The sequence below is a fragment of the Camelus ferus genome, chromosome 11, assembly GCF_009834535.1.
Source record: "Camelus ferus isolate YT-003-E chromosome 11, BCGSAC_Cfer_1.0, whole genome shotgun sequence".
Classification (NCBI taxonomy): Eukaryota; Metazoa; Chordata; class Mammalia; order Artiodactyla; family Camelidae; genus Camelus; species Camelus ferus.
The window spans coordinates 34,397,785-34,425,055 of NC_045706.1; the positions used below are offsets into that span (position 1 = coordinate 34,397,785).

General features: G+C 36.9%; 2 protein-coding genes across 10 annotated transcripts in view; one reads left to right on the top strand and one right to left on the bottom strand.

Moving 5' to 3' along the window:
- Nucleotides 1–9,905, bottom strand: part of LIPJ (lipase family member J) — a 34,483-nt gene extending 24,578 nt beyond the window's left edge. For both annotated transcript variants that reach the window (XM_032491384.1, XM_032491385.1), the window contains exons 1-3: nucleotides 9,699–9,905; nucleotides 3,869–3,980; nucleotides 3,056–3,176 (exon numbers count right to left, since the gene is read on the bottom strand). In XM_032491384.1, the coding sequence (XP_032347275.1) occupies nucleotides 3,056–3,176; nucleotides 3,869–3,973 (226 nt within the window). In that variant the 5' untranslated portion in view covers nucleotides 3,974–3,980; nucleotides 9,699–9,905. The remainder of the gene's footprint in view (nucleotides 1–3,055; nucleotides 3,177–3,868; nucleotides 3,981–9,698) is intronic.
- Nucleotides 9,906–10,021: 116 nt separating this feature from the next.
- The window catches only part of RNLS (renalase, FAD dependent amine oxidase), a 278,225-nt gene continuing 260,975 nt past the window's right edge, over nucleotides 10,022–27,271 (top strand). For all 8 annotated transcript variants that reach the window (XR_004323913.1, XR_004323910.1, XR_004323911.1 and 5 more), the window contains exons 1-4: nucleotides 10,022–10,186; nucleotides 10,966–11,071; nucleotides 11,886–12,028; nucleotides 19,367–19,525. Coding sequence is in view for 1 of the 8 variants with exons in the window: in XM_014562758.2 (XP_014418244.1) it covers nucleotides 10,069–10,186; nucleotides 10,966–11,071; nucleotides 11,886–12,028; nucleotides 19,367–19,525 (526 nt within the window). In the remaining 7 variants the exon portion in view is untranslated. The remainder of the gene's footprint in view (nucleotides 10,187–10,965; nucleotides 11,072–11,885; nucleotides 12,029–19,366; nucleotides 19,526–27,271) is intronic.

A 27,271-nucleotide genomic window follows, 5' to 3' on the forward strand; every position in this document is an offset into this window, starting at 1 on the left:
TAAAAATCTGGTCCCAAATATCAGGAAAGATAGGTGCCTGCAGGGAGAGAGAAGACATAAGAACCCCCTGATGGGAGAGACACAATAAGAATAGTTCAGGCTGAATAAGTGAAGATAGTGAAGACCGAGTATAGGGTCCAAGGTCAGTATGAAGCCTCTGGATGCAGTATAAATTGAGAACATCCATACTCTTCTGAAAGTTCTTTGCAATGAACCCTATATGAACCTCAAATAAAATATTGGAGTCTTATGTAAGAGTCCACTGTGGTGCAGATTTGTGAAAGGGAACAAGAGCTATGCAAGAGGGCATGAAACTCTCCTCCAACCCTTTCTCCTATCTGCCCTCTAGAACAATATTCAATCTGTATGCAAGGAAGGTGGATGGGATGGGATAGTGTACTACAGAGAGTACATTAACTAACCAAGTGCATAGGATAACTCAACAAATAGATGTCAGCCAGACACTGTTTTTAGCTGCCCCAGTGCTGTGCAATGAGCTCATAAAATAAGCAGTCATAATGGTAGAGATGTAGATGACACACTGGCCCATCATTATGGGCCCCCTCATGAAGGCAGATCTAGCTACTATCAAGGCAGTATGTCTGACCTGCCAGCAAAAGAGACCTCACATGGTACCATCCCTCAAGGAAACCAAACCAGTCACTTGGAAAGAAGCTGGGTATACCAGACCCTTTCTCTCCTGGAAAAGGCAAGAATTTATTATGACTAAAACTGCTACACATTTCTATGATTTGTCTTTTCTTCCATGTAGGACCCCCTCATAACATTACTTTGAATCAAGGGATCCACTTCCGGTCAAAGGAGGTCCATTCAAACCACTGATCCTACCCCATAACTACCATCAAGCCAGCTTGAAAGAACAATGAAACAATACCTCAAGGGCTCAGTGGAGATGCCAGTTGGGAAATGATATTCTGTAAGTATGGGTGCTATCCTTCATGATTCAATACACACCTTAAAGAAATGGCCATAATATATTGCTGATTCCCCTAACTAGTAGAATACATAAGTATGAGAAAAAAGGGATGGGATTAGAGGTGGTCCCACTCACTGCCACTCCTAGTAACTTACTTAGGGATTCACACATTTTGTCCTCACAGTTTTAAGCTCCATAGATCTAGAGCATTTGTTCCAAGAGGAAAAAATTTCCACTGTGGCACCAGGAAACATCCTAATAAACTTAAAGCTCTATCTGCTACGTGGTTACTTTGGGCTCCTCATGTTAGAAGACGGGGAGGCAAAGAAAGGAATTACTATACTGGCCCTGAGATCAGGAGTATTGGCTTTGATTAACATGGGGAGGAAGGGCTATTGATACATAATGACAAGAGGGAAAAATATATTTTGTATCCAGGTAATATACAGGGGTGTCTTTCGTTACTCCCATGCTTTCTTATAACTGTAAATGTACAAGTATGACAACTATGACCTGTTATGGACATAGTAGTCCTTACGGATAAAGGCCTGGCTTACCATATTAGGGAAGATAGCTGAAAGGAAGGGGAATCTACAGTGGGTGGTAGAGGTGGGAATATATGAGTACTAGATACGGCATTAGGATCAGATATAATAGCAGACATCTTAATTTGTTCCCCCTAACCTTCATCTTGTAAGTTTTCCTACAAATCCTGTTCTACCAGAATCCTTGAAAAGCTGTACCTGGATAAAATAAACTTAATGTGAAAAAAAAGTGGGTCTGAGTAGTGTAAGGGGTACACTTTATTTGATTATTTTGGTGCCCCACCTGGATTTCCTTTATTAAGCAGCTGAATTATTTTTCTAGCTTTTGTGACTTGCTTTTCAAGGGTTCACTATTGTCCCTTTCTCTGTGGAACTGCCTCCAGGCAAATGGGAATTGCCTCAGCCAGGAGATTTTACCTCTTTCTATGGGTAGCCTTCAGCAGTGACTAACCTATACGGGAATGCAAAAATGCTAGCTCCTTATCTTCAAGATGGGACCACTTCTGTAGTGCAATTCATATATCCATGAACTCCTCTGAGGTTACATTTTAGCTACACTTTCTTAGTTGAGACACATCCTTCTTTAGCTCCTTCCTCTGCCTTCCCGTGATTTCCACATTATTTTCTCATGGAAGTATTTCAATCAATAAATCACATGCACCTAAATCTCTGTCTCAGGCCCTGCTTCTAGAGAACTCTGAAGCACTTACTATATTTTAAAATTATCTTTAGATCTTTTATTACAGTATTTGAAAAATTAGGTCATACCCTGAGGAATGATTACTATAATTATGTCAAATCTATGTTAACATTTTCTGCTCAGTAGATGTGACCTCTATAAGGATCCAAAATTGACTGAGATTGTTCCAAATTAATGTCTTCTCTGAAATGTACTTTAATGTTCAAAATGAGAACTTGAGAGGGTGTCCTGCAATATGAGAAACATTCTTTTCAGGGAGAAAATCTAGGGAGAAAAGAAAAAAAAAACCCTGAATTTTATTTGAACAATTAGATGAATAAGCAAAGTAATTTGTTACATATTCTGCTAGTAAGTGACACATCTAGAATTCTAACCCTAGTGACAAATTCTAGTGCATTTTTTTGCACCTCATTCTGCTGATAGTAGTGTATCTATTGTTAAAATAAAGAGCCATGAGGCTGCTACCAAATGATCTCTTTCCTACTGCTAGAGGAGAGAGCCATAAAGACAAAGAAGGGAATTTTTACCAGCCATGCTTCAAACCTACAGAATAATGTTACTATGTTTCAGAGCATTTTTCACCCCTCATTAAACAAAGAAAATTCTAGAAAATCAACATGTATGAGTAAAGTGATCCACAAAGAAAACTTGGAAGGAGCAATCTGTGTTCCACCATACTTTAAAATCCCTCTGTGAACAGGAAGTTAGTGTAGATTGGGACTCTTCTTGAGGTATGTAGAGAGACATATGAGAAGTTAACTGTTCACTTAAACTTCAAATCCTTTTCTTGTCCTAAACTCACTGAGAAGAAATAAAAAAGTTGAGAACTTCAAACCCCAGATATTCACCAATTTATCTGGAATTGAATATTACCTGAACTGTTATCACTGTTTGTCTTCCCATAAGGAATTCTATAAAGGCCAAGGATATAACCATCTTCAGTTGTAATGTCATACTCTTCATCTGGGTAGCCCCAGTAGGAAATGATTTGGCTCTAGGTAAAGAAAGAGTAAGCCTTTAAGAATAAAATTGTTGGTCAATTAATGTAACCTGATCAATCTAACCTAATCATGTAATAATGAACCTTCATATTTTCTCTTAGCCTCATGCCTGTATATTTTTATTTTCATTAATTCACTGATTACTTCAGTAATAAACATTTAAAGAACATCTACTAATTATCAGTCTTATATACTAGGGATTCACGGATAAAACAAACAAAATCCCTGCCCTCTAGGACATATCTCTAAAACCGACCCATTAATTTTTTTTTCTAACTGCTAATCACTCATACTTTTACCTACTCACCCACCTACAATTTAAAAATATATACGTTTATCCAAAAATGTTTGCATGTCTATGAATATAGCTAAGCTTATATCTGAAATTTGTTATATATGTGCATGTATAGAAGAGAGAAATATATCCATGCAGGTAGATATATATATATATATAGATATAGATATAGATATAGATTTTTTTTTCATTACAGAGACAGAATAAAGCTGAAAGGGAAACCTTGGGCTTATAGAAGAGTAGATGGGGAATATCAGTTGGCCCATATCAAAATATATGACTGCAGATACATAAATTTGACTGTAGATCTGTTAAAGTATAAACCCTCAAAATTGAAAAGTAGCATTCCCGTTATTTTAGCAGCTTAGCATGTGTTTCTTAGAAACTTACAATATTCATATTTGCTTCAGGGTTCACAGGTCTTCGATTCTGAAAGGTACCGTGAGTGGTTCCAAAAATTAGGATGAAAGACAACATCTTGAAAAGGTACCACATTTGGGATCTAAAAATAAAAGGGAATGTTAATACTATTAAACTGCAGCAATGAATGCTACTTGACTGTTTAATTCTGTGAGGTAGGAAACACTACCATTCCAGATGTCAAAATAAAGGCTCTGAAAAATTAAATAACTTGTCTAAGGATATACTATGTATAACTGGCAGTCAGGATTCAGATTCAGGCCAGCTTCATTCCAAAATCCAAAACTGGATTCTAGTTACCAGGGATACTGTATTGAACATGACAATGTTTCTTACCTCTTGATGCTTACATTCTAATAAAATAAAGACACTAAATAAATAATATATAGTTAAACAAGTACAAAAGCAAGGTAACTTCTAAAGGTGATTAAGTGATATGAAGAAAATAAAACAGGTTAATGGAAAAGAGAGTCACTGAGTGGCTGTTTAGGTCAAGTGGTTAGGGAAGGCCTCTTGTAGGTAACTTTTAAGCTGGACTTGAATGATCAGAAGGAGCCAGTCTTGCAGAGATCAGGAACAGAAAAGAAGTTAAGGGTAAAGTTCAAGGTGACAAGGAAGAGTAAATATAAGTACATCTGTCCCAGCTATTTTAAAATTCTACTTTCTCTATGTCATCTAGTCATTCCCACCTCTCCCCAAAAGATACACTACTGCCAGTAATGAACCATGGACCCACATCATCAAAAGATAAGAAAATCATCAAATCACAAGGGAAGAAACTTGAAGAACATAAAAAGATCTGAAAAGAACTATAAAAACAACCAGAAAACAAGTAACAAAATGGCAATAAGAATATACCTATCACTTTAAATGTCAATGGACTAAATGCTACAATCAAAAAACACTGGGCAGCTGACTGAATGAAAAGTAAGACCCATCTACATGTTGCTTACAACAGGCTCACTTCAAAGCTAAAGACACACACAGATTGAAAGTGAGGGGATGTAAAAAGATATTTCATGCAAATGAAAATGACAAGAAAGTAAGGGTAGCAATATTTATATCAGACAAAATAATCTCTAAAACAAAGAAGGACATTATATAATGATAAAGGGATCAATATGTGAAGAACATACAATACTTATTATCATATATGCACCTAAAAGAGGAGGATGTAATATTTAAATTAAGCAAACAGTAGCAGATAGAAAGGGAGATACTGACAATAGTACAATAATAGTAGAGAATTTTAACACCCTACTTACATCAATGGACCAATCATCTAGACAGAAAATCAGTAAGGCAATAGTGTACTTAAATGACACAACTGACCAGAGGGACTTAACTGATATCTAGAGGACATTACATCACTAGCAAAGTACACATTCTTTTCAAGTGGACATGGAAGGTCCTCCAGGATAGACCCCATGGTAGGTCACAAAACAAGCCTCAACAAATTTAAGAGGATAGAAATGATATCAAGCACTTTTTGTAACCAAAATGGTATGAAACTAGAAATTAATTAAAGGAAAATAAATGGAAAAACACAAACACATGGAGATTGAATAACATGCTATTGAAAATAACAATGGGTCAAATAAAAAGTGAAAGAGGGAATCAGAAAATACCTTAAGACAAAAAAAAATGGAAACACAACTTTCCAAAATCTGTGGGATGCAGCAAAAGCAGTTCTAAGAGGGAAGTTCATACCCATACAGACCTACCTCAAGAAAGAAGAAAAATCTCAAACAAACAAGATTAATCTACCATCTAAGGAACTCAAAAAAGAAGAACAAATAGAGCCCAGAGACAGGAGAAGGAAGGAAATAATAAAGATTGGAGAGGAAGTAAATAAAACACAGACAAAAGGAAAAAAAGGTAGAAAAGATCAATGAAACAGAGCTATTTAAAAAAAAAGATAAAGAAATTTGACAAACCTTTAATTGGGCTCTTCAAGAAAAAAAAGAGGACCCAAATAAATAAAATAAGAAATGAAAGTGGAGAAATAACTGATATCACAGAAGTTAAAAAAATCACAAGAGAATATCATGAACAGTTATTTGCCAACAAATTGGACAACCTAGAAGAAATGGAGAAATTTCTAGAAACATAAATCTTCCAAGACTAAATCAGAAAGAAATAGACAATCTGAACAGATAGATCACTAGAAGTGAAATTGAGTTAGTAACAGAAGAACTCCCAGCAAACAAAAGTCCAGGACCGGACAGCTTCAAAGAGGAATTCTACCAAATATATAAACAAGAGTTAATACCTAACCTTTCAAATCTGTTCCCAAAAACTGAAGAGAATGGAACACTTCCGATTTCATTCTAAGAGGCCACCATTACCCTGATACCAAAACCAGACAAAGACACTACAAAAAAGAGAACATTACAGGCCAATATCTCTGATAAATATGGATGCAAAAATCCTCAACAAAATATTAGCAAGTGGAATTCAACAATATATGAAAAGTACCATATACCATGATCAAGTGGGATTTATTCCATATATGCAAGAATGGTTCAAGATCTGCAAATCAATTAATGTAATACACCACAATAATAAAAAGATAAAATTTACATGATCATCTCAGTAGACCCAGAGAAAAGCATTTGACAAAATTCAACATCCATTCATGATAAAAACTCTTATCAAAGTTGGTATAGAGGGAATATATCTCAACATTATAGAGATCATTTATATCACACCCACAGCTAACAACACATTAACACTACAAAGCTGAAAGATTTTCCTCTAAAATTAGGAACAAAACAAGGATGTCCACTGTTACCACTTTTAAATACATAGCACTGGAAATCCTAGCCACAACAATCATACAAGAAATGTAAATAAAAAACATCCAATTTGGAAGGGAAAAGGCAAAAATGACACTATCTGCAGATGACATGATACTCTATATAGGGAACCCTAACATCTTCATCAAAAAACTATTAAAACTAATAAATGAATTCAGCAAAATTGCAGGATACAAGATTACTATGTAGACATCTTCTGCTTTTCTATATCTTAATAATAAACTATCAGAAAGAGAAAGCAAGAAAACAATGCCATTTAAAATCATATCAAAAAGAATAAAATTTCTAGGAACAAACTTAATCAAGGAGTTGAAAGATCAATACTCTGAAAACTAGAAAACATGGATTAAGGACACTGAAGATGATACAAAGAAATGGAAAGATAGCTCATGGATTGGAAAAAATAATATTGTTAAAATGGCCATAGTGTCTAAAACAATCTATAGATTTAATGTAAATCTCTATCAAAATATCCAGATCATTTCTCACTGAACTAGAATAGTCCTAAAATTTATATGGAACCACAAAAGACCCAAAATTGCCAAAGCTATCTTGACAAAAAAGAACAAAGCTGGAGGTTTCATGCTCCTTGACTTCAGACTATACTACAAAGCCACCGTAATCAAAACACCTGTTACTGGGACAAAAACACACACAGATCAATGGAACTAAATAAGAGAGCCAAGAAATAAATCCACACACTTAAGGTGAATTAATCTATGACGAAAGAAGTAAGAATATACAATGGAGGAAAGACAGTCTCTTCAATATGTGGTGGCTTAGAAAGTTGGACAGCTACTAAGGATGAGATTACATTTCCCCACAACATATACAAAAATAAACTCAAAATGGATTAAAGATCTAAATGTAAGACCTGAAATCATAAAACTACAGGCAGACCACTCTTTGACATAAATCATAACAATATTTTTTGGATCTGTCTCCCAGGCAAAAGAAACATGCAAAAACAAACAAATGGTATCTAATTAAACTTACAAGCTTTTGCACAGCAGAGAAAATGATCATCAAAACGAAAGACAATGTACTGAATGGGAGAAAATATTTGCAAATGACATGATCAATAAGGGGTTACTATTCAAAGTATATAAACAGTTCATACAACTTAACATCAAAAAATATTTTTTTTAAATAGCCTAAATAAACTTAAATAGACATTTCTTCAAAGAAGACATACAAATGGTCAACAGGCACATGAAAAGATGCTCAACACTGTTAATCATCAGAGAAATGCAAATTGAAACCACAATGAGATATCACCTTACACCTGTCAGAATGGTATCACCAAAAAGTCTAATAAATAACAAGTGCTGGTGAGGATGTGGATAAAAGGGAACTGTGCACTGTTGGTGGGAATGTAAATTGATGTTGCCACTATAGAAAACATTATGGAGGATTCTTAAAAAACTAAAAACAGAACTACCTGCAACTGATCCTGCAATTCCATTCTTGGGTTATTTATCTGAGGAAAACAAAAACACTAGTTTGAAAAGATACATGCATCCCAATGTTCATAGCAGCTTTATTCATAATAGTCAAGATATGGAAGCAACCTAAGTGTCCATCAATGGATGAATGAATAAAGAAGTTGTATATATACACACAATGAAATATTACTCAGTCATAACAAAGGTGAAATTTTGCCATTTACAACTATATGGATGGACCTAGAGGATATTATGCTTAGTGAATTAAGTGAGATAGAGAAAGACAAATACTCTTATCAATTAAATGTAGAATCTAAAAAATAAACTAATGAATGTAACAAAAGAGAAAGAGGCTCACAAATATAGGGAACAAACAGTGATTACTAGGGGGGAGAGGTAAAGGGGGAGGGGCAACATGTCGTAGAGTATTAAGATAGAAACTACTATGAACAAAATAAATAAGGAACAAGATTATACTGCACAGCACAGGCAAATATAGCCCTTATTTTGGAATACCTTTAAATGGAATATAATCTGTAAAAATACTGAATCACTATGTTGTACACCTGAAACTAATATTGTAAGTCAACTGTACTTCAATAAAAAATAATCATTTCCCTAAGACTTTATATAAGTGTTACTTTCATTTTTCAGATATGTTCCAAAAATTTGTTCAGTTTATATTTTGTCTTGTATATTTTGAACGCAATTTGTAAATGATTATGTATTCAATATTTTCCTGTTCAATTCCATTTTTATGTTCAGTTCAGATTTATTTTTGTGCTTAGAAATGTCTTATTAGGCTATATATGTCCATCTGTATCTTCTTCTAGTTCCATTATCCTTTATCAGATATATAATATTAACCTATCACGAGTGTGATGCATGGTAATTTCTTCATGATGTGTATTTAAAGTTAAACCCCTAATTTTTAATAATTGGCTACTATTGTCAAATTTCTCATCGTTCTGAGAGATATTCAGTTTCTCTAGTTTTCCAGGTAATAATTTTTCTACTATTCAGATTAACTTACTTTTTGATTTTTTAATAGTTCAGATTTATCCTTGCTTTTCACTTTTTTTCATTTAGAACTTCCACAACGATGTTGGGGGGATGGGGAACTAGTGGTAATGGCATGAGCCCTTGTGTTGCTCATCTTAATGTCCCTTTGAGCATGTGAAATGTGTTTTGACATAAAATAACATTTACTGAAGCGAGGCGTGATCTAGAATTTTCCGGTGAACCAGCTACCTCTAATTTTCAACAATTTGGACAGTAAACATTGTCCCCATTTCACAGGTAGAGAAATTGAGGTTCAAAAAAGTTACATAATTTACACAGAGCCTGGGAGCTAGTTCAAAAATAATCTCTCCAATTCTTTTTTCTATTACATGAATAGTGGCCATTAAGGCAGTGGAGAAGGAAGCTGGCTCTGGGATAGCTGGTCTGTTTCTTCTCTTCCCCAGTTTTCAGACTTCAACTACTAAGATAGCGAAAGTCCCAACAAGGACAAGCGATAGTTACTCTAGTAGTTACCTTCGGCTGAGTCTCCGCTGTAGACAACACCAGCCCTGCGGCGAGGTGGGTTCTCACACTGTAACCTTCACCATCTCCAGGTTTTTGTGGGCGAGGGGCAGGCTGGAATTTACAGTTCATCTGACTGCACCAGCCTGTCTTGGATTGACGCCAGCTCCCTCCCAGCCCTCAACCCTAGGGGAAAGCCAAGGTTTGGGGTTCTTCCCAGCGGCTCAGCCTGTCGCCTCCTCTCCGCCCCCTGCCGGCCAGCGGGGGCTTGCTCGGGGCGCGCTGGGGCCCGGAGCGCGAAGTGCAGGCAGCTCTAGTCGTCTGGGTCTCGGCGGCTGCACCGAGTGCAGGCCGGCCGGCCTCGCCGCTGAAACAGCGGGCCATGGAGCGGGTGCTGATCGTGGGCGCCGGGCTGACGGGAAGCTTGTGCGCAGCGCTGCTGAGGAAGGAGGCGTCCCGTCCTTTGCACCTCGCCGTGTGGGACAAGGCTGGGGACTCAGGTGGGTCGCCCTCGGGCCGAAAAGGGGATAAAGAAGCCCACGTAGAGCCTGACTTCTGGGGTGGCGTGGGCCCTGCCCGAGTCAATCTGTGAGGAGAATCCAGCGGCCCGGCTCCCGGCGGGGACCCGCGGCGGCGCGCGCCCGGTCACGTGACCGCGGACGGCGGGGAGGGGGCGCGGGCGGGGCGGCGCCCCACGCGGGGCTGGGAGCGGGGCGCCAGGGCCGCGCGCACTTCCGACGGAGGCCCGGCGGCCTGGCAGGCGTCCTGACTGGAGTTTGCGAAGCTTGGGCCTGGCGCTGCCGCCAGTACCTGGCTTTTCCTCCGGGCCGCTCTGTGCCTTGGCAGCTTTCTCCAGACTGTGTGGATCCCAGGGTGCCCGTCACCGAGACTTCCCGAAGATCTCGCTGACAGGATCCTGTCCTTCTCCTGAAGCCTGACCGCAGGAGTGAAAGCATTTTGATTCGTTCATTCTGACATTTCATTCACGGTTTTGTTTTATTTCGTTCGTTCATTCATTCCTTTTATTCAAATTAGTAAATAGATGCAGCAGGCACGGTCCTGAACGCTTGCTGTTCAGCATGATTCGTGGGTTCTTTCTAAAAAATACCTCACACTCAGTGACCGAATTGTTACCTGCTTCCTGACGATGTTAGATGACAAAGACTTTGGCTTAAAAAAATGTCAAATAATCCATTTGTGGTAACGTGGGGTGAACAGCGTCAGTTGCAAAAGGTCCATTCTGATGCACTAAAGACGTTTTCCTGGGGATTAATTCAAGGGGGAAGAATGACTACAGCCGGCAGTCCTTACAATCCACAGAGCACGGTCGACTTGGGCGCCCAGTACATCACCTGCACTTCTCATTATGCCAAAAAACATCAAAGGTGAGTTAGTTGAAAGGGGTGGAATCAGTCATACTAGTTGTATGATGTAAAAAGATGTAAATCATCCATTTTTTAACAGTTAAACGTTGCCTCTAGTAATACTGTAATTGAAATGATTATGTTATCATTGTGGATCGTATTAACAGTAAAAGGTTAACCTGCATAAAGTGGGAAAACTGTAAGACATGCCTCATACAGTTGTAAAGATCAGATGAGAGATTATAATGGACACAGTAAGGGCCCAATAAAAGGAATTACTGGGGAGGGTATAGCTCAGTGGTAGAGTGCATGCCTAGCATGCACGAGGCCCTGTGTTCAATCCCCAGAACCTCCATTAAAAAAAAAAATAAATAAATGAACTTAATTAGAAACCACTATTTTGGTGTTCAGGAAAAGGACACATAGCAGTAGTGGAAGTCATTCCTAACCAAATTTAAAATTGGTATACTGATACCTCCATTAAAAAAGATAATAATAAAAAAAAAACCTAATTACTGCTCCCCACCAAAAATAAAAAATAAAAAATAGAATTGGTATACTAACTACCTTTCAGTTTATATCCATAGACTTTCATTTTGAAATATATGAAAAAATAGGCCTCTGGCTAATGTCAGCAAAAGAACCATGGATTCTCAAAACATTTCTGTTCTTCACCTGGCTTATCAGTTTCAACACAAAACATGTTGAGTAGATCATAGGCAGATACCTAGTTATTATTGAGGATTATAATCTCTAAGAATTCTTAGAAGAGAATATAGTATTTTAGAGGTAGTTATAGTATTATAATTATGTTGTACATGTTGATTTATTTCAGCTTTTATGATGAACTGTTAGCTCGGGGCATTTTGAAGCCTCTGATCTCTTGTATTGAAGGAATGGTGATAAAAGACGGAGACTGTAACTTTGTGGCACCTCAAGGAGTTTCTTCAATTGTTAACCATTACTTGAAAGAATCAGGTAGGAATAGGATTTTCTATGCCTTCTTTTAAAGTTAACATTTTTAAATAAAAGTTGTACACATAATTAAATACTAATACTATAAAGAAAGTTATAAAATAGATGTTCTCCTAGTCACCACTCAATCGCTAGTTTCTCCCCCTTAAGTAATCACTAAGTTTCCAATATGTGCTTCCAGAAAAATGTTTACGCATCTATTGTTCTACATGACTGTCTCTACTTACCCATTCCCATATGTTTATATTCATTCTTTTTTAAAACGTAGATGAGATTATTTTACATAAATCATTATATACCTTGTTTTGTCTATGTTTATAATCAACCAGTCTCTTTCTGCCCCCCTCTCTTTTTCTCTCTCTCTCTCCGTATATATGTGTGTATATATGTATATCCTATTAGCTCTATTTCTCTGGAGAATTCTGACTAACTCATCATCATAGACTTAATCATATCTTGGGTCTGTTTTCATATCAGCAAATTCAGCATATTTCACTCTTCAATGCCTGTGCAGTATTACATGACATGTAACTATTAACTATTAACTTTCTGGTAAGTATTTAGGTCGTTTGAGGAGTGAAGGATTACTTTGGTTTATGTTAATGCCAATGTTGCTCCAATGTCTAACCCTGACATACTTTTGAAAACGTATCTGTAGGACCAATTCCTAACAGTACAGTAAGTATGTCAAATAGTATGTGCATTTTTAATTTAACTGTGTTGTGCCGTCTATTCCTCTTAAAGAATATCTCATCAATAGGAAATAAGAACATCTCTTTACACACATCCCCTATATTATGGAAATTAAATTTTTTTTTCCAGTGTGGTAGGTTAAAAATGGTATCTACTTGTTCTTTGGTTTGCATTTACTTAATTATGAGTGAGTTTATGCATCTTCGTTTTGCTAATCAACTGCATTTTTTTGGTAAATGCTTTATTTATAACCTTTGCCCATTTTTAATTAGGATTTTCATTTTTTCTTTATATATTTTATTAGTGTTTTAAAATGGACTTTTTAAAAGAGATGACAAATGCTCTTGGATGATAAATGATTTGTTTTTTCAAATCGAAGTAGGCTTCTTGATAAATCACAATTAAGTGCCCAATTCGGGATCACTGAGGAAAGATCTCGAGCTGAGAATTTGTTTTGTTTTATAAGCTATTTCTAAAATAATTACTGTTTTGGTCTCCTTCATCGACTGTTACTTATTGGATTGGGAACCCCAAGAATCCCTGATACTGGGCATGGGAGAGGTCAATAAGATTGAATATACAACGTGAGAACATAGTAAACACCATTCTGGGTTAGACTGTTTCTCCATGTGGGATTTAGTCTGTGATGGTGTTCATCAAGATTTTCCAGAGAAACAGAACAGAGAGAGAGAGAAAGAGAAGGAGAGAAAGAGAGAGAGACTTACTGTAAGGAATTAGCTCATGTGATTTTGGAGGCAGGCAGGTCTCAAGATCTGCAGGGTGAGTTGATAAACTGGAGACCCAGGAGAACTGATGGTTTAGTTCCAGTCCAAAAGCCTTAGATCCAGGAGAGCTGAAGATACAGTTCTGGTCCAGAGGCTGGCAGGCTTGAGACCCAGGAAGAGCTGATGTTTCAGTTCAACTAGATGTGCATGCTGACTAAAATCTCCGAGTATTTATTAACTGTATTATACATCTATCCATCCATGCATACATACATCCATTCATTCAGTAAACATTTACTGAGTGCTTACTATACACTGCTTTAGGCGCTAATGATACAAGAGCCAAGGTTCCTGCTTTCATATAGCTGATGTTCTGGCAGAGGGACAGTCCTTCAATACATTGCACCTACATCCTTTTTGTGTTAGGTGTTTGGGGAAATATATGCTTTATTTTCCAAATTTGCTTTGGAAACTCTTGGGAGAAGAGGTCATACTTAATTATTTGTAGTTCACACAGAATCTAATAGTACCTTATATATAGTAACTAGGTATAGTGATATAGATATAGATTTCTAATATATGTAAATATACATGTATTTATCAGTTCTAATTTAACCAATTCTTAGAAAAAACCTATTTATATTTTCAATTTGTACAGTCTCTTGAGAGGGTAAGTTCTGTAGATTTTCTTATCGGTATATAAAATGGTTACTTTAAAATTAACTTTTAAAAAAGAATTATACACTATTGGTAGAAAATTTAGAAAATAAAGAAAAATAGCAGGGAAAATGTCATAATATATAAATCAACATAAGCTCATTTTATGGCATGCTTTCTGTTTTTTAAATGGATTTTATATAATTATATGATTTTTAAAAATGTTTTTATATAATTAAGTTTAAGGTCCACATAATTTGAGTGTATATAAACTGTTTCTTAGTTTATTTTAATATAATCTTTGTAATGTTTCAAGAATCCTTTTCTCCCTATACCCGGATCTATTATTAAAGGATTTCTAGACCGTATCTATACCATTTTGAATTTTATGTTTATATCCCTTTAGACATTCTTTAAGCTTCTTTAAAGCTTTCTATCCTATAAATTGTTTCTATCCTATTTTAGTGTTTCCACAATGTAAGTCTAGAGCGTCTCAGGAATCAGAATGACCTGGATTCAAATTCATATTCTACCACTCTTTCTAGCTATGTAATATTAGGAAAGTTTTAAAATCTATGCCTTGATTCTTTCATTGGACAAATGAGAGCAATAACAGTACCTAATACAAAGTGTTGTGAAGAATAAAGAATATAATGTGCTCATTGTCAATGCAAGAAAATAGTAGGCCATATACATAGAAATCTCTTGATAAATGTTAGTTTAAAAAATAATCTAGTTGAATGAAGCTGAACTTTGCATGTGCTCAGTGCATAAGAACCGAAATTCCCAAGTCATTCCAAAAATACTGCATATTTTGGAATCAGTTGAGTTCACAACCCCACAATCTGATGGTCCAATCGGTAGTCATTCAGTTTGGGACTAGACTCGGAGGGGAATTATCTGTATAGGATATGTCTAATCAGGTATGCTTTAGAATAGATTCAGGTCTCTAAAGCTAGTATTTAACTAGACCAGTTTCCCCAAATAAGTAAAAGGCAGAGGAAAATAGACACATGCTTCTTGACCTTCTGTTCTGTTCTCATTTATTGTCTCGTGTGTTCACATTAAGCTTATTACAAAGAAATAAGCTTAAATTATTGACATCAATTTTACCTACTGCCTGCCTTCCCAATTAATACAATCTTTTTAAGTGAATGAAATGTGATTTTATGTTGTTTTATTTTTATTTTTGGTTGTCATTGTTCCTGGGGTGGGAGAAATTCAAAATAACAAAAGCTACTCTGTCATTTGTTAAGTCCTAACTATCTGACACTATGTTATGTACTTAATATACATCATTTCTGATTCTCACAGCAGCCGTTCCAAGGTGGTTATCATTATCCCCATTTACTAATGAGAAAAATTAAACTCAGGGAGGTTAAGCACTTTGCTTATGGTGGCTTAGCTAGTCAGTAACAGACCAGCACTCTCTTAAAGCTGAGCCTGTTGTCTTTTCCTGTTAGCGATCCCATGGAGGACAATGAGAGGAGCTCATAGCCTCTGATTTAACATCTGTTTCCTTCTCGACTTTTTCCCAACAGTATGAGAGATTGCTCCCATCCCACCCTGGTGCTGCATGTCAGTGGACACATGGCTCAAGGGAACAAATTCATAGTGCTGCTTGTCCCTTAGTCCCCTTCTTCCATTGGTTATTCCCTTCCCCAGGGGGAAGGGGCTACTAAGGATTAATGCCATTTTATTTCTTTATGCAACCAGGGAGATCACTTACCTGATGGTTTCTGCCTATGACATACGGATAGAGATGTGCCAAATCGTTTTGTTTTTGAATAAGGCCTGTATTATTAAATAATTCAAATGCTGTCATTCTGAGTGTCATCATAAGAGGATGAATTTAGCTTTCAGAACAGGGTGAAAATCTTTTATTTGGTTTTGCCTAGCAATAGGAAGAACTATTGCTGCATTTATTTGTTTTTATTTTACCATCTACCATTTAAAATGGACATTGACTAACAGTCTGGAAAGTCAGCATGGGCAATGTAACTTGTCAAAGCCGACAGGATCATTTCATTAGAAAAGATGGTTTAATTTGCAGATGGTGTCGGCTAGGGTCACTTCTTTCTGGTAATACTTACTTTTATCATTTTCTCCCTTTTTACTTTTGTGTTTGTTTTCTTTCTAAAATTGATGTAGGGGAAAGCCTGGGCAGTTCTGTCTCAAAATTTCTCCCAGTCAGGTGATCATGGCACACATCTGTGAGGATAGCTCTGGAGCCTTGGTGAAGCACTCTTCTGTTTAATCAGGGCATGGAGTTAGACATTGTTCACATCTCTTTAGGTCCATCTCAGCAGTTCTGAGCTAAAACCTATTTGTAGGAAATTTTAGGAGGAAAATGAATTTAGATTTTTTTTTCTTTAAAGTGGAGGAAGACAGGGAATACAAATTGAAAAAAATATGTAACAAAACATATTTGCCTTTGTAAAATGTTTAAACCTTTTTGTGTTCTGATATCTTTATACTATCTGTAGATTTTTTTTTTAGTCCTCTAAAATATGTGCTGGGGAACCAGTAGTAAATAAAACACATGGTCCTTGCCTTTGTTAATGTAGAGTATAGTGGGGAGGAAAAGACAAACTAATTACACACACAAAAAGGGGTGCGTAATGAACGCTAAGAAGTAAGAGTGAGGGCATCATGAGAGAGCTGTAATAATAGGACCTAACTTTTTTTTTTTGAGATTACATTTTATTTTATTTTATTTTATTTTATTTTATTTTATTTTATTTTATTTTATTTTATTTTATTTTTTAAACTTTTTTTAATTGAGTTACAGTCATTTTACAATGTTGTGTCAAATTCCAGTGTAGAGCACAATTTTTCAGTTATACATGAACATACGTACATTCATTGTCACATTCTCTTTTGCTGTGAGCCACCACAAGATCCTGTATATATTTTCCTGTGCTACAGAGTACTATCTTGTTTATCTATTCCACATTTTGAAATCCCAGTCTGTCCCTTCCCACCCCCCGTCCCCCTGGCAACCACAAGTTTGTATTCTATGTCTTTGAGTCTGTTTCTGTTTTGTATTTATTTATTTTTAGATTCCGCATATGAGTGATCTCATACGGTATTTTTCTTTCTCTTTTTGGCTTACTTCACTTAGAATGACATTCTCCAGGAATATCCATGTTGCTGCAAATGGCATTATGTTGTTGGTTTTTATGGCTGAATAGTATTCCATTGTATAAATATACCACATCTTCTTTATCCAGTCACCTGTTGATGGACATTTAGGCTGTTTCCATGTCTTGGCTATTGTAAATAGTGCTGCTATGAACATTGGGGTGCAGGTGTCATTTTGAAGTAGGGTTCCTTCTGGATATACGCCCAGGAGTGGGATTCCTGGGTCATATGGTAAGTCTATTCCTAGTCTTTTGAGGAATCTCCATATTGTTTTCCACAGTGGCTGCACCAAAATGTAGGAGGGTTATAATAGGACCTAACTTAGTGTGAGTTTCAGAGGAGTGAGGGAGGGGAGATGTGTCAGGGAAAGCATCGCTGAGGAACTGATGTTTTCATGGGTACCTGAAAGGTGAGCAAGAGTGAACTAGGCCAAGAGCTGAGTGGTGAGAATTGCATGCAATGGTCATATTAAATTGGGACTGTTCTAAGGTAGGAAGAAGATGGTGCATTTATGGAATTAAAAGATCATCGTGACTGGAGGGTAGTGAATGAGGGAGAGAGTGGTGAAGAGGTAAAGTTCAGGAGTAAGGCAGGGGTCAGATCATAACGGGCTTGGTAAGCAATGTTAAAGGTTTTATACTTTATTCTAAATGCAGTGGGAAGCTATTGAAGGATTTTATGCAGGAGAGGCACATCAAATTTACTAAGCTCAGAAGTAACTCTAGAGAGACTCTATGTAGTTCTCTGACTGTTCTATAATGAGTTCCAGAGCCTATAGATTTTGTCATTTTGAAAGTTATTAGTTACTTTCACAAGGAAATGCCACTTTCCCAGAAACTTTACTCCTAGCAATTAGATAGGAAAACCTCCTTGTTGGTAAGAGCAGCTATACCATTGCCCCTAACTCTTGGAAAATGCTATTTTTGGGGTTGCTTTGTCAGTTTCAGTGTTAGATTTGGGTCTATTTATCTACCCCAGTAGTTCTCACTCTTTAATGTGCATTGTAACAAGCCTGGGGAGCTTGTTAAGTGCCAACTACTGGGTCGATTCCCAGATTCTGATTTAGTTTGTCTGGGTTGGGACCTGAGAATTTGCATTTCTAACAAGTTCCAAGGTGCTGCTGGTGCTACTGGTCTAAGTTCCACACTTAGAGAACCACTGATATACACCTTACAAACACTTCGGGGCCTTTGGGAAATGTGTCCAAGACATCTGACTAGATACAGAAAATTTCTAGTTAGTGGACTTCAGTCTCCTTAAACACACACACATACTCACCACCAACAATAACAATGTAATGCTGTTTTCAAAGGGAATATTATGTGAAACACAACTGGATAAAACATAAAATCAGTTGACTTAGTTGAGGTCCCGGTCAGGGCCAGAACTAGAATGAGGCAAGAGAGGTGGTTAAGTCAGGGGTGAGACTGCCTAAATAAATAAAACAGAGGGAGATGGAGCTGCTCTGCTTGGAATAAAAGGGATGGTGGGTGTGAGCTGAAAGCGCCGATTATTTGCACTTTCCCCTTTCTCTTAATTCTCAATCTTCTTAATAAAGGTAATTGATCCATTGATGAGGATTTGGCTTTCTCTTACAGAGACTTTTTTTCAGATTTAATAGAGAATATTAATTCCTTTAATAGGGAATATTGTTTTTTCTTGCTATTACTAGAGAGAAGAATTGTTAACTCCTTTACTAAGGTGTATTTTTGCTTCACGAAGATAGTGAACTTTAGTGTCAGATGGATGTGGTTTTAAATCATGGCATGACATTTCTTAATCTATTTCCTGATCTGCAAAATGAATTGTTATAATATATATCAAGTGTTGGCATAGTCTTGGCATACAGTGGATGATTAATGAAGTAGCTATGGCTACTACTATTATTAATTATAGTAGTTTTTTTTTTAAAGAGCAGGCATTGATAGAGAGGTCAAAGGGTGCGAGAAGGGAGAGATGCCCAGTAAATGAGAAAGAGAGTAAATCAAGTGAAGCCCAGGGGCTGTAGAAGACAGATTTCACCATTTCATTCATCTGAATGGATCCAGTTTGGGACTCTTCTCTCCCCTTCATTCATATGAAAAATCCTGATTATGTGAACATGATTTTGCTTTTGGAGCAGGTGCTGAAATCTGCTTCAGACAACATGTGACCCAGATCAACCTGAGAAATGACAAGTGGGAAGTCTCCAAGGAAACAGGCTCCCCTGAGCAGTTTGAGATTGTTGTCCTCACGATGCCAGTTCCTCAGATCCTGCAACTTCAAGGTGACATCGCAAACTGTGAGTCTCTGCCGTGTACCACAGTGAATGGGAATTCTTTGATAGAGCATGAATTCAGTTTAACTTTCTTAGCAAAGGGTATGTTACAGATTCTATTGATCTGCATGTTTTAAAAACTGATACTATGGCCTGGTTTATGATACTAGACTAGGTCAAATCAAAACCCAGGTTTTTTTTTTTAAAACTAGTCAAAAATTGAATATTTCTCTTTTTGTCCTTGCCTTTCAGAAATAAGTATTTTTGATGAAAAGGTAGTTATTTGGCCTAAAAGAACGGTCTCTTTGTGGCCGTTCTGGAGAAAAGAAGGATTTTATGATACAGGCACTGATTATATGACAAACCTGGTAAACTTCATCTTGCCTCGTTCTTGAGTATGTGTCATGCTCTTCCCTGCTTAGGACTTGATGGCTCACCTTTCACTTAGCTTCTCCCCTCTCCTTTTTTTTTTTTTTTTTTTAAACAGCTTTGAGAGATAATTCACATACCATCCAAGTCATCCATATAAAGTGTATATTTCGATCATGTTTAGTATATCCACCAACATATGCAACCTTTACCACAGTCAATTTTAGGATGTTTTCATCACCTCAGAAAGAAACCCCATATCCTAAAGCTTTCACCTCCATCCTTCCATTCCCATCCCTGCCTCTAATAATAATCTAGTTTCTGTCTCTATCATTTCCCTGTTACCTGGATTCTTAAGAAAAGCTTTTCTATGGTGCTGCTTTTTGTCTGCCTATGCCAGGTTTAACTGATTATTCTCCTGTCTTTAGGCATGTGTGACTGAGTCCAGCACATCAGAGTCACTGATTTCCAGACTATACCTCTTCTTGCCTTGAAGGCCAGGAGTTATAGTATAGTAGAGTCTGGTGATGGTGGTGAGGCTTTGGGGACGTGACATGCTTTTGACTTTGCTGCATGACTGAAGGTGACATTGGTTGAGAAATGGCCTTTTATGCCACTGTTAGAAAGAAAGCTGGTAATAAATATGGCTTGTATATTTTAGATTTAGAACTGTAATAGATGTTGTTCTCTGAGGTTGAATATAGCTGCTTATTACGTTTTGAAAGCAGTATGAGTATCAGTTTCACCATGCACTAATGATATAGCTTCTTTCCCAGTATAGTGTGAGATAGGAATGTAGACAGGATTGGAATATTTATTAGCTAGCTATAGGCAAAGTAGAAAACGAATTTCAAAGATCTCTTTCATGAGTCTATCTCTAGTGTGTTGCCGAAGTCCCTTTAAAGTAGGGTAATTTTTTGCCATGGAGCTTGTAATAATTGGATTGATTTTGAGACTGTGTTAACATTTAACTAAAACATAGCTATGGGTCAGTGTATTCAGTTGTACTGTAAATTACATATTCCAATTTTTAAAAGCTGCATAGTTTTTATGAGAAAATAGACCCTTCAATGTTGCATTTTGAAGCAATTTTTCAATATTTGTGTTAGTGACATATAAAACATAACACCATGGCATAGACTGATTCCTAAGATGTTTAAGGGCCTGCTAATTAATAATTTTATTTAGATCATCTGTATCCTCATTGTTTTGAGTAGTTAACTGTGTTAGGCTGAGAGAAATAACTTAATTCTCCTACTATAATTGTATTTTTTCTGTTTTTCCTGGAGTTTTGGGGGTCAAATTTTGCTTTATGATTTTTTGGATAACGTGTATTTTGACTCATAATATATTTTCATTACAAAGATGCTCATTGTTTTATTTTCGTTTGCCTGGTACATTCTTTCTACTTTTAGCCTTTCAAAGATACTTTATTTTAGAAGTTCCTCTTTTGTATTTGTTTATCTTTGAGTCCAGTAATTTCACAAAGATATATCTTATTGTTAATAGTTTTGTGTCAGTTTTTTATGGGTCATGTTGTACATTTTGACTTGAAGATTCAGCTTTTCCTTTATTTAAGCTAAGTTTTCCTCTAATGCTTACATGAAGACTTGTATCTGTTCCATTTATTACGATGTCAGAGTATCGTAAAATAAATACAAAATAGATAACCTTTCATATCTGCGATCTTATCTCTACTCACTTTCAACTTTGGTATTTGTATTATTTTTTCTTTCTAGTTCTAGTCTTCTCTTTATGTCACCCATGTAGTTTTCAAATTGTGTTCCTTTTGTTCCATTCCTTGAAATATTTTTTCACAGAGGTCATATATCCCTTCACTGTTTTCAGGTTACTGTCTGAGAGCTTGTTGAACTAATCTATTTCCTCAAAAATTTTTCCTGATGTGTATTTTTCATCAGCTCATTTGTTAGGTTTTGTTTTGTTCTGTTGTCTTCCTCCACTCCTCTGCATCCACCCCTCTCTGATTATTACTCATCTTTAAATGGGGGCATTTCAGTCAGTTTGTGAAGGGAAGTGTTATCACAGAAGGCCAGATGATTCAGTTAAAGTATGTTGCCTCAGAACACTTTCTGCGTACATTTTGTAAATATTTAGCTGTGAACTATTAAATGCTAGTGATCATTAATATATTTACTAACATTGAAAGATTTCAAAATGTTTTTAATTTTAAAAAGACAAAAGGATGAATCTCTGTTTATTTTCTATCTACCAAAAATAGTTTGACAGAAACGTAAGGACATTGTTTATTGCTCGAAGATGATTTTCATTTTCTTCTTTACAATTTTCTGAGTTGTCATATCTTTAAAAATAAGGCAAGTTTACTCTTACTATAAAAAAATGTTGACAGCATTTAAAAAAGTGTATCATACTGAAAAGGAAACAGATCTTTTTTTTTCTTTTCTTTTTTACTGGTGGGATATGTCAACTCTTTATGATGAAAAAGTTTAAGAATGATTGACTTGGTACATTTGGCTGAGGGCAAGGATCTTTGGGGTGTTGTAATTCAGGTGGTTTAATTCAGAATTGGCATGCAAGTAATTTTGTGTTCGTTGTTATGTAATAACCCACTGTAGCAGTAAAGGTTTAAAACAGAAGGTCCTATCATGACTCTTGAATACCTGTGGGTCTAAAACAAAGGGACTGAAAACATCTGCTTTCTCTTTATGTTGTAAATCTCAACAGTGACCTCAGTATGAGGAATTAGTGTCTTTGTTCTTTCTCGACAACCTTACCTACTCTTGCTTGCTTGTTAGACAGCCTCAGTTTTTATGAAAAACCATTTACAAAGCTATATGTTGCCATCTAGTGGGCCTGGTACAGATTGCAGTTCCCCTCAGAATTTTTAAACTAGGGAGAACTATGAAGACAATCGAAGTACAAAGTATACATAAAACGGTATCTGTAATATAATTCACAAAACCCCGTAATATCACAGGGAAATGACTTTAGGCCCATTATAATTAACTAACTCACCCCAAAGTACATGGCTAATTAGTGACAAAACTAGGGCTGGGCTACAGGTCTCGCATTCATAAAAACTATGAGCAGCCCCATGCCTTTGGCTTCCTTTGTGCTTGTCTCCTCATTCTCCCCCCGCCTCTCTCTCTAAATCATGTCTACCCCATTAGGGTCAATATAGTATCATCTCTTACATGAACGATTTCCCTTTTGATTACAGCGTGGTTGAATTTCCCCCCACCCGGCCTCCTTTTCCCTATTTTGCTTTTTACTGAAGAAGCAGAACTACTTTCTTGGGGCTGGCAGTTACTTATTTCATTTATGACCTTCTCCCAGTTGGGAGAACAGGGAAGCTTTATGAACCACATAGTGAAACTTTTATGATTCATGATTTGCCCTCTGGTTTTGTAACTGCTACCCTCTTTCTTTTAGTGCTACAAAGACTTTCTCACATAATCCTTACAACAATCTTAGTTACTATGATTACTTCCCTTCGTGGTGGTGATCCTGAGATGTGAACCTTGGCAGTGTGAGTCCAGAGCCCACGTGCACTTAACTGCTGTTATACCCGGCTCTCCAGCATGCACTGCATCTTAGACTGTCCCTTTACTTATTGTTTTGTGTAGGTGTGAGTTCCCACAGTATCTTGCTCATTCTTGATCACTATGTTTTCCAGACTTGCCTAGTGAAGACTGCTAGTTAAAGAAAACTTAAGGGTCACCTTTGAGAAGATTCTTAATTCCTAGAGTTTGGGCAGGGCCCAGGAATCTGTGTCTTTAACAAGTACCTTATGGGGATTTTTTTCCTTCCACTTAGGCCTGTTTGGGACATTCTACCCTATCATAATACATTCATCAGGTTTTATTGTAATTTTTATTTTTCAGTAAGTGTCTTCCCCACTAAGCCATAAAATCCAGGAGGAAAGGGCTCCTATTGGCTACCCTGTTCCCACCCAGCATCAAGCACCACACACAGTGCACGCTGACCCACACAGCACTATTATTGTTAGTCAATATCTGCCAAATGAGTGAGCATCTGTTTCATTTCCCAACTTGATGATAAGCTCCTAGAGGTCCGCTAAACTTAGACTCTACTGATCCTGCCTTGGTACTGGTTCACAGCACTAAGGTAAAAGCGTGAACCTCGGGTGGGTCATCGAATTTTAGGACTAAGAGGAACTTTGAGGCTCATTGCTTCTTTCATCCTGATGAGAAATTTAAGACATGATCTGTCCCATACAAGATCACACAATTTATTAGGGGCTGAACAGGATGAAGTATCAAGAAAAAAGAAGGCACCTTTCAAATATCATTATTGTCCTTTTTTCAAACTTCTGGTAGGAACATCAGTCTCCAGAGTGGCTACAATATATTATGTTTTTTAATGCATGTATTTATTTTATTTTTTATTTTTTAATTGAAGTATAGTTGATTTACAATGTTGTGTTAGTTTCAGGTGTACAGCAAAGTGATTCAATTAAACATATACATACATATTCTTTTTATTTTACATATATCAGTTTTTTTTCCATTATAGGTTATTACAAGATATTGCATATAGTTCCTTGTGCTACACAGTAGGTCCTTGTTATTTATGTATTTTATCTATTTATTTATCTATTTTATCCATCTATTTTAGCAGTATGTATATGTTAACCCCAGACTCCTAATTTATCCCTCTCTCCCATCCTTTTCCCCTTTGGTAATCATAGTTTGTTTTCTATGTCTGTAAGTCTCTTTTTTGTTTTGTAAATAAGTTCATTTGTATCATTTCTTTTAGATTCCACATATAAATGATATCATGTGATATTTGTCTTTCTCTCTCTGACTTACTTCACTTAATATAATAATCTCTAGATCCATCCATATTGCTGCAAATGGCATTACTTCATTCTTTGTTATGGCTGAATAATGTTCCAGTATATATGTATATCACATCTTCTTTATCCATTCATCTGTCAGTGGACATTTAGGTTGCTTCTATGTCTTGGCTATTGTAAACTGTGCTGCTGTGAACATTGGGGTGCATGTGTCTTTTCGAATGATAATTTTCTCTGGATAAATGCCCAGAAGTGGGATTGCTAGATCATATGGTAAGTTTATTTTTAGTTTTTTAAGGATCTTCCATACTGTTTTCCATAATGGCTGTACCAAACAACATTCCCACCAACAGTATAGGAGGGTTCCTTTTTTGCCACACCCTCCCCAGAATTTATTATTTATAGACTTAAATGATGGCTATTCTGACTGGTATGAAGTGATTCCTCATTGTACTTTTGATTTGCATTTCTCTAAAAATATTGTTGTCTTGATTTCATGTTTCATAAACAGTTAAATAGAGCTCTTCATCAGGCTGTAATGGAACATCTGGGCCTGAAATCCACATACCTGGCTTTCCTGCTGTAGTTTTTCCATTTTCCTGCTAAGAAAGTAGAAAAGGGAGTGGAAAGGATGTGGGATAAACATTGTAAAACAAAACAAGTGGGATATGATAAGTGATTATGAGGAATGAGGAGCCTGAGACATCTCAGTGTCTGTCCTCTACACCAGGCCACCTCCCTCACTGGGCTCCTCAGCTTTTTCTCCCACATGCCTAGATTAAAGGAATGCATATTTTCAAAGGTGTCCTAATGGATATACTTCCCTAATGATTTGGTATGCTATCTCACATCCTTAAAACCAAAATGTTAGTTTTTTTCCTTATAAAAAAAAGAAAGAAAGAAAAGAAGGAAGAGAAAGGAGAAAGGAAGGAAAGAAAAAAGAAAGGGGGAGAGAGAGAGAGAGAGAGAGACAGACTGACTGAGTCTGGTGCTAGACTCTCCCTGTGAATGCCACTACTATCTCTACAGTAGTAGGCTCACGTGCATTCTTGCTCTGACCAGACTCCAACAAAGCACTGCTAATTTTGGACCAAAGACCTGAAGCCACCTAACATCACTTCAGGAAACAGACAAATAAAAGCAAAAATGAGGTCTAGGCAGAGCATGTGGCCACAGATCAGGAGAGTCACCAAGAGGAAAGGGAATCGAGAGTTAGCCTCCCTTTCCAGAAGTCCTGGTCTCCTCTGGGTCCCTTGAATGAACCACACATTTTTCGTCTGTGCGTTTACTCACAGAGCTCCCATTGCCTGGAATAATCTGACACATCCTCTGTGTTGTCTCTCTTTCAGGACCCAGCTCTGGGCCTCTTAGTTCTTCAGAGTCTTTTCTGAGGGCTCTGTTCTTCAGGGAAAGCATTTGGAGACTTCTCTAGCACTGGGTTTTTATATCACTTATTTAGCATTGGCTACTCTGTAGAGGATAATTAAGAGCATAGACTGAGAGAGCCAGAATTTGTAACCCAGCTCTGCCACTTATGGTCTTGGTGATTTGGGGCAACTTAACTTCTCTGGACTCCAGTTGCATGTTTATGACATGAGGATAAATAACATTATCTAACCACAGAGGATTATAGTAGAGATTAAATGAGATCATCTGAGTAGAGGACTTAGAGGTGTGCTGGGCAAACAGTAAGCACATAGCTATTATTAATACTCCCAGTAACTTTTTTAGTGTTTGTGACTTCTTTACCATTACGGAAAAGGTCTCGGAAGTCTGTTTTAAAGGCTTGTATGCCTGGTGTTGGGGATTAAATGAAGGGGAATATTTTATTTTCAGAGTTTTATAAATAGGATGTATTACAGATGTAGTCATTGTTGCAAAAGAACATGACAATTGCCTTGAAAACTCTACGTTAATTAACTTTTAATTAATGAACTGATCACTTTTGTAAGAGGAGTTACTCATTATTGGAGCTTTTTCACAAGTCAACTGCGACATTTTTATGAAAGCCACCTCTCTTAGAAGGAGGTACAACCTCACTCCTCCCCACCCATCTTCACCCCACGTGCTCGAACAGTGGAGAGAATAAGCACCCTGTCATAACACCTGCCCCCACCCACACGACCTCCTTGCTCACTGTTCACAGGCTCACCTGAATCTCTGAGGAAGTATGATGGGAATATTTTGTAAGTGTCCTCATGTCCCTGACATTTTTCTAAATGCTAATTCAGGTAAATTTAGTACATGCAATGCCCATTGGCCAGGTGTTCTCACGAAGCTTATGTGGGCACAAAAAGAAAAGATGAACTTTACATATGACAAATGTAAAAGTTCTGTGTGAGGGGAGACCGATGTAAAAACATGCTTATAAGATGATGTGGTCTGAGCTCTTGGCTATGAATAAGCAAATGGTACTGGGGAATCTCTGTAGACCATTCATGATTATCAGTACAATGTGTGCCTACAAAAAGGCAGCCACTTTAGAATCGGTTTCATTAAAATCTCCTGTTGGAATATTGGCTTGAATTATATTGAATTTAAGTGTTAACTTAAAGAGAATTGATATCTTTACAATAATTCATCATCCCATCCAAGAATATCAA